This window comes from Eptatretus burgeri, chromosome 9 (genome assembly GCF_056783735.1).
Source record: "Eptatretus burgeri isolate ZD-2024b chromosome 9, Ebu_testis_v1, whole genome shotgun sequence".
NCBI lineage: Eukaryota > Metazoa > Chordata > Myxini > Myxiniformes > Myxinidae > Eptatretus > Eptatretus burgeri.
Genome location: NC_140969.1, coordinates 22,432,177 through 22,444,503, shown reverse-complemented (window position 1 = coordinate 22,444,503; position 12,327 = coordinate 22,432,177). Strand labels below are relative to the sequence as shown.

The 12,327-nt window shown below is 41.5% G+C and overlaps 1 protein-coding gene across 1 annotated transcript in view; it reads right to left on the bottom strand.

Annotated features, from left to right (window-relative positions):
- The window catches only part of LOC147019699 (mucosa-associated lymphoid tissue lymphoma translocation protein 1 homolog), a 102,467-nt gene extending 90,177 nt beyond the window's left edge, over positions 1–12,290 (bottom strand). Inside the window, 2 exon segments of the mRNA XM_085894353.1 lie at positions 6,715–6,789; positions 12,220–12,290. Of these exon segments, the coding sequence (XP_085750479.1) occupies positions 6,715–6,775 (61 nt within the window). The 5' untranslated portion in view covers positions 6,776–6,789; positions 12,220–12,290.
- Positions 12,291–12,327: the final 37 nt, after the last annotated feature.

Below are 12,327 nucleotides of genomic sequence, written 5' to 3'. Positions count from 1 at the left end.
GGAAATGTGGTTGGGACAAATCACAGAGAGAGCAGGGGGGCAAGGCTGGAGAGGAGTCGGTAGAAGACAGAAAGACCACCGACCAACCTGCGGTGATTGAGTGAGAGGCCCAAAGACTCAGCTTCATTGCGGGAGATGCCAATGATCTTAAAAGCCCTGGTTTCGACAGCGTGAAGTCGAGAAAGGTGGGAGGCAGGAGCACCAGCCCAGAGGGGAGAGCAGTACTCCATCAGGCTACGGACAAAAGCTTTGTAAGTGGTCAGGAGCTCAAGAGGGCCGAGGAAGGACTTTGCACGACGGAGGATTCCCAGTCGGCGACTGGCTTTTGAGGCAAGGTTGGAAATGTGACTTTCCCAGGAAAGGTCATGGCAGATAGTGAGACCCAGAAGCTTGAAAGAAAAGACTTCTTCCAGAGGATTGTTGAGAAAGTGGATGGGGGGGTTTTGTAAACGGTCCTTTCGAAGAGACATAGTGAGAGTGTGAGATTTGTCTGGATTGAAAGACATGTTCCACGTGTTGCAGAATAGCTAGGGGAGGTGGCCGGATGAGGAGGAGAAAAGGCTCTGTGGTTCTGGGGGAGAGGGGGCACAAGAGAGGGGGAAGAAGGCAGTTGAGGATTTGAGGAGGTGGAGTGAAGAGATGGAGGTGAGAGGGCAGTGGAAGGAGGCAGCTTCGTGGATGAGAGGGGGGCAACTTTGAGAAGGATGAGTGAGGGGGATGAAAGGTGGGATAAAGATAAGGGGGGAATTTTTGAGAGAGGTGAGAGGGAGGCTTGGAGGGAGAAGAGTGGGATGGTTGCTTTTGAGAGTGAGAGTGAGGGGTGAGAGGGGAGAGTTGGCACTGAAGTTGGAAAAAAAGAACGGTTGATGGAAAGCGAACATTCATAGCAAACTGGGGTTATTAAAAGTTTTAGGTCAGAGATGCGATTTAACACAATTCTTGATGGATGCAATAACGGCGAATTCAGAGAAAGGAGAGAAGAAACGCTGTAACAGTTGGATTTTTTAGGCAAGGAATGAAGGAGGGGTCGAAATAAGAGCATTCTGTTAAAATAGCACAAGAGTAGTGCATTATGAAACAGTAAAGAGTACCACATGTGTGAGCGAGGAAGATGAAGCATTATAAGATATTGTTTTTGTTATTATTATGAATGTTTGAGAGAGTTTTCAACAGATTAGGTCATGGAAGTGTTGTTGAAAAAATCGAGGAAGAAGAAGAGGAGGAGATGGAGGAGGAGGAGGAAGAATAATAATAATAAGAAGATGCAATGAAGAAGAAGAAGAAGCAGAATCAGGAGAAAGGTGGTGTGTTTTTTTTTTTGTTTGTTTTTTAAGATAAGAAATAGAGATTAGTTGGGAGAAATGGGGGACATTAGGAAAGCGGGGAAGATAGAAATTGAAGGTAATGGGGAGAAAAAACAAACAAAACGATCGTACACCAAGGAGAACCAGTAGGCCTCAGCCTCGGCCTCAAGCCTCAAGCCTCGGCCTCAAACACCCGGTAAGACAACGTCGCCAAAAACCCACAAAATAGCACGATTTTTGAAACAAAACCGAACTAGGAAACACAGTAACATGTAGGTGAGAAAACGAAACAGTTAAAATGGGACAAATAATGACCGGAAACTTATCTTTGAGATCGTCAGCAGAGAGCTCCTAAGGAGACCTCTCGACGCTCCAAACCCAGAACCGGAAGATGAGTTTTCAGTTTCTATTTTTTTAGTCTAGTCTATTCTAGACTAGTCTATTCTAGAGTTTTTAGTCTATTCTAGTTTCAATAATTATTACACTTATTAACAAGAAATAGATCAATCAGAGATTGCACACCCTCACCAGGACTTGTTTTGTGTGATGTTTGTGTACTGGTGTTACGTAATTAATTAGAGACAAAATTAGAACTGCCACTTTATAAATGCTGGCAGTGATGACCAGGTACCAAGATGTCCTGCTTTGATGCAACCCCGCTTTGATGGGACCACTTGACCTTGACCCATGACGTTTATTATTATTTAATTGAATTTAGAATGGGATTAAAATATATTCAACTCAAATCAAATGGAAGATCAAATAGGTACAGTCCTGCATTGGAGGAATCAGAAGGAACCCGAACAAGCATAGAGCAAAGATGAAGGAACGTGGATTGGATTCATATTTAGCTACTTCTCCTCCACCCTCAAACCTCCCTGTTCTTCATTGCACAGCTCGCGAGCCACTGGTGGCCCCTGGTGGCCTAAAATGCGGCCCCCAACGTGCAACAGATAATACACAAATGTGAAGACACCCCATCATAATCCACCATAAATGCAATCAAATTGACCCAATGGTTTCAAATGAGTTTTCCAATGCGAAACATTAAAGTAACTTAACTACTCAGGACATGGTTGCAGTATTCAAACAATTCTGCTTGCAGTCCTGTTAACCACAATGAAGAGTATGTGAAGGCAGGGTCTCATAGCAGCCATGATGGAGTCCAACAAACAGTGTGGTGGCTCTCACACTGATGACTTATTGGCAAAAGTGCTCCCCCCTCTAAAGCAAGCTCAAATGAGCTAAGATCCTTGTCCTCTGAATGATGACGTCATAAAAACGAATATGACGTCATTGTGATGTATCAGGTTTGCGATAAATTATCTGTGCTAATGCCCGGCTTGATTCCTGCAAACAAAATTCAAACAGCTTGCCTAGTTTTGGAGATAATGGTATAGGCGATTTCCATTAGCGGCGATATTATGACATCAACTTTTTTTCTAGGAAGAATTTCCAAAATCGGAGATGGTTACTGCCTGTGCATGGGCTTTCTGCATATGCATGGCAAGTTTCACGAAGATCCGATGAAAACTCTGGGTTGTAAAACAAAAAATGTCAAAAAATAGGAATGACGTCATAAAAATTGATATGACGTCATAGTGATGTATCATATGTGTGGTAATTCATCTCTGCTAATGCCCTATTCGATTCCCACAAACAGAATTCAAAAAGCTTGCCTAGTTTCAGAGATAATCTTTTAGGCGATTTCCATTAGCGGAGATATTTTGACGTCATAACTTTTTTTCTAGGAGGAATTTTCAAATCAGAGATGGTTACTGTCTGCGCAGGGTATTTTTACATATATATGCCAAGTTTCAGGAAGTTTCGATGAAAACTGTAGGCTGTGAAACAAAAAAGTCCACAAGAAGATGAAGAACAACAACGTGAGTAAGACTTAGAGATCCTCGACGAGGATCGAAAAATAGTGAAGATCATTGCTCAAACCAATCCAAGCACAGCCAAGTGAGCCTTATTCAAAACATAAATAAATAAATTAATAAAAATAAAAAAGAACCCATTTTAAAAAATGAAATAATTCTGGCGGCCAGTCCATTAGTCTGATCAGGTTGAAATTTAAAACATATATACCACATCACTACTAGATCATGAATTTGAAGTTTCACATCGACTGATTAAGCGGTTTCAGCAAAAGCATTATTTTAATATTTTCTTCAATCCAATATGACTGCCAGACAATGTGCCTTATCAATTATTCATGACCACTCTGGTGGCCCCAAGGCTTGGGGAACATGTGTGTGAAGTTTCTCCTCGATCTGTCCAGCCGTTCTGGAGAAGAAGATTTTTATGGGTTTTTGGGTAAATACAATATGGCTGCCAGACCATGTGACATCAATTATTCATGAATACCCTGATAGCCCCAAGGCTTGGGGAACATTTGTGTGGTTTCCCCTCGATCTGTCCAGCCGTTCTGGAGAAGAAGTTTTTTATTGGGTTTATGGGTAAATCGAATATGGCTGCCAAACCATGTGAGCTATGACATCATATTTGGAACCTTTTGTTCCTCATGGATAGGCAGCCATACATGTAAAATTTTGCCTCGATCTGTTGAGCTACTTCAGAGAGGAAGATTTTTGAAGTAAACAAACAAACAAAAACAAAAAACAATATGCCTGCCAAATCACGTGACCGATGATGTCATCAATATTTTTTCTGTGGACCATTTTGTCCCGAGATAACTCTCAAAAATGTTCATACTAATCAGATGTAGCTTTCTACATTAGGAATTATGCCGTCATAATGAAGGCACCTATGATGTCATACAAAAAATCACACTTATTCCCCATGAGTACTTGCCGTGTGGCAAATTTCAATTTTTTCCTTGGTGCGGTTTCAGAGATGAGGTCCAAAGTTTTTCCGTTTTTCCAACATGGCTGCCACACCACGTGACCTATGATGTCATAAGTATCAACATTCTACATGAGTCGTCACTCCTATGGTGAAAATTTTGTCTCAATCCGACAAGCGGTTGTGGAGAAAAACACTTGTAGAAAAGTTAGAAGACTAGATCATAAAGTTCTGTGCAGACAAACAGACAGACAGACAAATAAACAAACAAGCAGTCATCGACTGGTAATTACGAAATCGTCAACTTGACCTCTGACCTTGTCTAATAAAAGCTGTCTCTCGACAAGGTAGCGAAGCAAACCAGAAGTTTCTACAATGATTCTGTACCAAACCATCAAAAATTGAATGTTTGACCTCACTGTGACCTTGACCTTTCACCGATTTTAACCAAAATCTAATTAGCACTAGCCATCACCCTCCTGAATCATGTGGTGTAATTTGACATTGGTAGCTTCTTCCGTTCTCGAGTTATCGTGCCTACAAACAAACACACAAACACACAAACAAACAAACAAACAGAGGATAGAAGTCATCAATATACTTACGAAATCTTTACATTTCGTAAGTAACAAACGGATGCAAGTACAATACCCTCTCCTTCGGCGAGGGTAATAAACTGTTGGATTAGTGTTTCACAGGCAGGTTGTTGCATCAATGAATATGCTGTCCAACGGAAGGTAATTAAGCTGGAGACCCATCTGCGAGCATGAGCTAGTGTACCTTCGAGATCCCATGATGTCTTTCTATGAAAAAAGGTGAAATTCCAAATTCCTCCCCCAACCAATTTGCGGAGTCGCATCAGCAGCACAAACGTCGTGCCTAGTAAACAACGCACATCTGCAGGTCAAACTCATAATCAACTCCCGGCCCTTCCATACTTGCACTATAAGGAACAATTCCATACTTTCTGTCCATTTTTTCTTCATTGTAACACTTTTCCTATCTGGCCTACTGTGTCTATCCAACCTTGCTCTTGACCGAATTGTCTTCTTTCGTTTTTACTTGCATCCTCAACTTCCTCTTCCTATTTTAGCATTTATTTCAGGCTCTAATTTTTCTTTCTTTCCCAGGAAAGAGTTTTGGCTTTTGCTCTCCTTGCTTTCGTTATGCTGTTCAGCTGGTAAGCTATGGAGTCGATGCATTCATTTTTTAAAATGATCTGTCTTTGTCTTGCAGAAGACATCATCAAGTTCAAAAGGCCATATTATGTTGATATCGATATAATCGTATCATTACATAGTGCTTCTTCCGTGCTGTGATATTGCCCCATGGAAATATCCTTCCACATGAAAATAGCTCGGGAAACTTCAAGAATTATGGTCTTGGAGGTTCAATCCAATAGACGTTGTCAGAGACATCCAGCAGAAATCTTGTGTTCCAAGCAACATCTTCATCCATTGGTGTCATTCAGATGAACTGAAATAGCATTTGATCAAGCTGATGACCTTTGACCAGATTGAGATTCCAGTTCTAGCAAAGAGGAACAATAGTGCACTATTGAAGAATCAAGCAAAATCTCATTGAAGACTGGATCATCTGCACAGAGCGTGAGATACTCCCAACCATAAAACAACCTTGGTCTCCAGGGCAATTCTCAGAACCTTGATCAAAAATACTGCAGAGCAAGGAGTGATATTAAACTACAATACCAAACACCAGAATACTCATCTCTTTGAAGACAGAAAAGGTAAACAATGGATTTTATCAATTTGTATAAAGTAGGTTATTTATTTATTTATTTATACATATGCAGACTATGGCTGTTTGGCTGCATCGTTTTCTGGGGACACGGCTGTGCCACTGATGCAATGTCCCCGTTACCAGCTATCTGGTACTCATTTCAAATTCTCCTCGGTTGTTGAATTAATACCAGGTGGGGTTGACTCTGCCTGTCGTCCTTCCCAGGTCAGCAAAATGAGTGCCAGCATGCTGGTACACTGTGTCAGAGTGGCGACCCGTCCAGGATTGTGCCCAATAGCCAAGGAGATTGCTTACGCAGCACCAACGCTCTGCACAGAGCATGGTCCCAATGGAAGTATGGGATGGTACTCATTTTTCCAACCTCGGAAGGATGACAGGATGAGTCAACCCTACCTGGTGTTACTTCAACAGCCAAACCAGGGCTTTAAGCTCAAGATCCTAGGATCTTAAGCCAAGCACCTTAACCGTTAAGCCAACACCAGGCCTATAAAGTAGACGAGCTATCGCCAGCAGCGTGCAACAAATTCCAAATTCCTACCCGAATAATTTGCAGTCCTAAAGTGAGGCCTGGCCACCACTTCATAAAAAGACGAGTCAATCTTACAGTGCTCTCTGAGCTGGTGACCCCAACTTCATGGGCCATGATGTAAAAAGATTGCCATGTGATAAAGTCATGAGTTATTGTTATTTTCAGTGACGAGGATTTTTATAAGGGCATTTGTAAATTTTCTCTCTGCCTTTCATCGCCATTTTGGATAAAATTGGCGTGACGCATAAATGGTTAGTAGTACCTTGCAGGTTAAATATAAGTACGCTTAATAATGAGAACAACTATGCTTACCCACACTTGAGATGTGCAAGCCGTGTGCACCCATGGCTATGTTATCTATATGATGCTCCATGTCCAACTTGGAAGCTGCGAAACAAAATAAAAAGTTGTGAGTCTCCACAGTTCATACTTTTGTTAGAATTCTGAAATATTTACATGGAAAGATTATGGGAATAAAACAATATGTCTTCTCTTGGTTAGATGTAGTGAAAGTTAGATATAATGAAAACAAACTAGCTACATGATATGCAAGCAGCAGTACTGCTGATTTATGGGGCCATCCATTTATTATGTACACAAAAGGTGGGGTGGGTTGTTAAAAGAAATTGAATGAGAAAATAAAGGGAAGAGACGGGATTGAAAAAGTGAAGGAAGTGTAGGACAGTGGAGGAGAAATGGGAAGTGATGGTAAAAGATGTTGAGAGGAAGCAGGACTAAGTGGGGGAGTGGGTGTTGGGGTATGTATTGGGAAGAGGTAAAAGAGATTATACCATTTTGGAAAACGTAATAAACAGATGGCCAATTTACATAAAGTGTCCATTAGACAGCTGAAAAAAACAGCCCCAAAAGGATGTGTAAGTATTCATAAGAACAATAGAAATTCAGATAGCATCTTAACAAATTAGAAAGTAAAAAATCAATCCCTTACAAGTAGCAAAACAAGAAAAAGATCAATCAGAGATTGCAGACCCTTGCCAGGACTTGTTTTGTGCAGTGTTTGTGTAGTTTTGTGTGATGTATTTTGTGTGGTGTTTGTGTATTGGTGTGTTACATAATTAATAAGAGACATAATTAGAACTGCCACTTTATAACTGCTGGCAGTGATGACCGGGTACCAAGACGTCCCGCTTTGATCGGACACCTGACCCTGACCCATGACGTTATTATTATTATCCAATTGAATTTAGAATGGGATTAAAATAAATTCAATTCAAATCAAATGGAAGACCAAATAGGTACAGTCTTGCATTGGAGTCATCAGAAGGAACGCAAACAAGCAAAAAGCAATGAGGAAGTCATCAGGAGGAACCTGCGTAGGATTCACAATTCAGCTGCTACCCCTCTATCCTCAAACCCATCCAGAGGTCCAAATTTTTTTCCCGTTTTTTACAACATGGCTGCCACACCACATGACCTATGACGTCATAATTATCATTAAAATATTCTTCATGAGAAGTCGTGCCAATGGTGCAAATATCGTCTCAATCAGACAAGCGGTTGCGGAGAAAAAAACGAAAGTTCTGTGTGGACAAACAAACAAATCAAAAATCACTCGTAGAGTGACACTTGGCGAAACGGGTACTCCGTGGAGAACATACCTCCTCCACCAGGCTGAACAGTTTAAATTTTGTCTGCCACTGATAGGTCGGATCTGAATCCGGACCTTAACCAAAATCGAATTGGCTTGTTCTTGTCACCTAACCAACTCTTCCACCTCATTTTGTCACAAGTTGTCAACAACTTTTGTCGATAACATGCGATACATAATTTTTGGCCCCATCTCTCAATGGTGAAGAATCACCTTAAAAATTCAGATCCGGATTCAGATCTTCATCAAAATCGAATCACTTAGACCTCACACACCCAACCTGACCAACAAGTTCCGTGTGAATCCACCCATGACCTTTTCAGATATTGTGCTGTATCGTCGTTTTTGGCCCCATCTCTCAATGGTGAAGAATCAGTTAAAAATTAAATAATCTTGCATCCAGATCTGGATTCGGATCTTCATCAAAATTAAATCAATTCTTCCTGGTGACACTCCCAACTTGTCCACCAACTTTCTGCAGAATCCATTCATAACCTTTTAAGATATTGTGCTATATTATCGTTTTGGCAATATCTCTCAACGGTGAAGAATCACTTAAAAATTCTCAGATCCGGATCTGGATTTGGATCTTCACCAAAATTAAGCGTTTCTATCCTTGGCCGGTCACTGACACAAAAAAATTCAGAACGAATGATTGAAAACTGTGGCCGAATATCATGTAACAAACAGACAGACAAACGCTGCAGACCAACATACTTGCCAAAAAATCTTTTTCGCCAAGTAACAAACGGACCAAATGCAATACCCTCTCATTCAGCGAGGGAAACAAGAATCACCCTCAAGATCAATAAAAATAACAAATTTTGAGATGGAAGTTATATATGAAACTGGGCCAGTGGGCTGCTTTGATCATTGAAATGCAGAGTAAGTGTCAAGGATTCCCAGGGAATGAAACTTTGACTTTGTAAAACTCCACGAATATCAATGTGAAACTAGGTCCAAGGGTGTGTGTGTGTGTGTGTGTGTGTGTGTGTGTGTGTGTGTGTGTGTGTGTGTGTGTGTGTGTGTGTGTGTGTGTGTGTGTGTGTGTGTGTGTGTGTGTGTGTGTGTGTGTGTGTGTGTGTGTGTGTGTGTGTGTGTGTGTGTGTGTGTGTGTGTGTGTGTGTGTGTGTGTGTGTGTGTGTGTGTGTGTGTGTGTGTGTGTGTGTGTGATTTCTTATGAGCTTTCACAAGTGTCTGTTTCAGTAATTCAGGGTTCCCACTTATTTTGAGATGTCTTTTTTAAGGACTTTTTAGGGCTAAAATAACCCCTTTTTAAGGACCACATCCTATAAATTCCAGAGGTAAATTGAAATTCCAATAAAATATCATTTTTAGCCACGTCTCGTGGAGCGAACGTGGCTCTAAGAGAGTTTGGCGTTGTTGTTGTTGTTCTCCTTCTCCTTCTCCTTCTCCTTCTCCTTCTCCTTCTCCTTCTCCTTCTCCTTCTCCTTCTTCTTCTTCTTCTGACAAAACCTTTAAGACTCGGCTCTTTTATATACAGGATCCGGATCTCCTTAAATACTAAACACCTGTACACATCCTCGCATTGAGGGTGCCTTTTGAGAGCGTCTATCATGAACTTTTAAATATATTCGGACATTTTCTTTAAAGTTTCGAAAAGTTCAAGTTACTATTTAAAGATTATTCCATTTAATGCATTGTAATTTCGTAAATACACTAATTATTTCGTAAATTCGTAAATACACTATGACGGGTCTCGCTATTGGCTTAATCAAGGCACATGACGAAATATCGGAAGTTGTTTTTTTTTCTTCTTCTTCTTCTTCTTGTTCTTCTTGTTCTTCTACTTCTTGTTCTTCTTCTTCTGGTGAAGACAAAACCTTTAGGACACGGCTCTTGGACACATTTGTCCTTGTTTAGAATACTAGTGCGAAAAAAATGAAACACCCTTCACCAAATAACAGGAAAATCTGATTTTTATCGACTTTTATTGACTTTTGAACATTTTCCTGAACTTTAAGGACATTTAAGTACTTAAATTGTACAACTCAGAAATGTTGGACTTTTATGGGTTTTAAGGACCCATACGAACCTAGGCAATGGCTTCTTTCTTGCCACCTGTCCAGAGAGGCCAGCTTTGTGAAGGGAATCGGATATTGTTGATTGATGAACACAGACCCCTATCTCGGACATAGAGCCTTGCAGATCTTTCAAAGTCATTGTTGGATTTACAGTGACATCCCGAAACAGTTTCCTTCTTGCCCGGCTGTCCACTTTGGATGGGCAACCTGATCTGGGTGGTATGATATGTCTTCCACTTATTAATATTGGATTTCACCGTAATCAAAGGGGTAATGAGCGACTTTAAAATCTTCTTTTGACCCTCTCCTGAACGGTGCTTCTCCACCACTTTATGTCTGACTTCTTAGAAAAGCTCCTTGGTGTTCATGGTTGCCTTGTTGGTTGACCAAGTGAGTTGCACCTTAAAACTCCTGAGATAAGTGGGGGAGATTAATTTTTAAGGAAAACGATTGATTACGTACAGGTGAAAACTATTACACTTATTTTGTAACCTTTCAAACAAATAATTGCCGAATTAACCATAAATCACTTCAGAATGCAAAGGGTTTAAATACTTATGCAACTGAGAATCATCTGAGTGTGTGTGTGTGTGTGTGTGTGTGTGTGTGTGTGTGTGTGTGTGTGTGTGTGTGTGTGTGTGTGTGTGTGTGTGTGTGCGTGTGTGTGTGTGTGTGTGTGTGTGTGTGTACATATGCTGTATGTGGGGTTGGTGTATATGTGGTTGGTGTATATGTGGTCGGTATATGCGTGGTGTTTGTGTGGTCGGTGTTGGTGGTCAGTGTTGGTGATCGGTGTGTGTGGTCGGTGTGTGTGGTCGGTGTCTGTGTGCTGGGTAATGTGCTTGTTCAACACCGGGCTGTTGTTCGTTTACAGCTAAAATATCCGCAAGTCGGCCATATTGGATCTGATCTCGAAAAAAAATTCGGTGTATATGTATACCGTCATGTGTTGTCTTTGTGCCAAGTTCAAATAAATTCGGTCCGTACATGTGCGAGATATGGTTGTGGATGCACGCACGCACACGAAAATCGAGACCAAATCCATTAGCCCCCGTTTCAAACTAAGTCTAACGGGGCTATTAATAAGAGAGTTAGTGTGACAGGACCTTTCACTCAGTGAATAGGTAACAGTCTCCCTGGAAAGGTAGCAGCAGCAGAAACAGTAGGCAGGTTTAAGAAATTTGGGCTGGATAGGTATACCCAGAAGAATAGGGGATATAAAGATACATAAACATTTGCAGGACTGGTGGTGGCATATTTGCAGGTATGGATGGGTGATTGTACACATTTCACGTGTGGTGATTGTGATGTTTTTGAGTGGATCTCATCCAAAAATAACCGTTTTGTAAGTTTTTGTTCACTCCTCACCACAACCTCCCCTCCACCCCCACCTTTAAAAAAAAAATTAACAAAAAAAATAAATAAGGAAATAAATAAATCCCTGTACCTGCCTCACGATTCTCCTACACATTCCTCTGCCACAGGTAAATTAAGTAAGTAAACCGATAGACTGAATTAAAGTGTTGATAAAGCTCAGGCATGATGGGCCAAACGGCCTCCTCTGTGTCCAAGTCCCTCGAGTTCCTTGTATAAACCCTCTTTTCCAATCCATTTTCTCTCCTCTTTCCTTACCTTTGTCATTCTACCCATCAGGCACCCTTTAACCTCCGACTACAAATTAAACTACATACTTAATAAGTAGCTCGCAATTGTGTGCAGTCCGTGGCTGCGTCATTTTCTGGGGGCACGGCTGTGCGGCTGATGCAGTGCCCCTGGTATCGGTAAGATGGTACTCATTTTGCCGACCTCAGAAGGACGACACCCACCTGGTGTTAATTCAACGACACAACAGGGGCTTGAACTCAAGACCCTATGATCTTAAGCCAGCCACCTTAACCATTAAGCCAACACGAGGCTGCCCTAATAAGTATGTCAGCCTTTACTTGCCAATTAAAACTGACGGTGTTAATACTCACCCACAGGCTGTGGGTGTGGCCACAGCTGTGGGCCACAGCACTTTAACTCCGCGGCAATCGACGTACTCACCAAAACTACGTGCTCACCAATGGTTCAACGTCATTGCGTGCGATTCCACCGCCATTGCATGCGACGTGAGATGTTGGATTTGCACACCGATTGCACTCTCCGTACAATGTTGCTCACCTGTAACGCGCACACACACTACGGGAGCATCTCCTGACGCTGCGCTTCCGCAATCTTTATACGTCACTGTCAACCGCAACCTTGGTTCCTCTTTCTCCGCTTCACTCT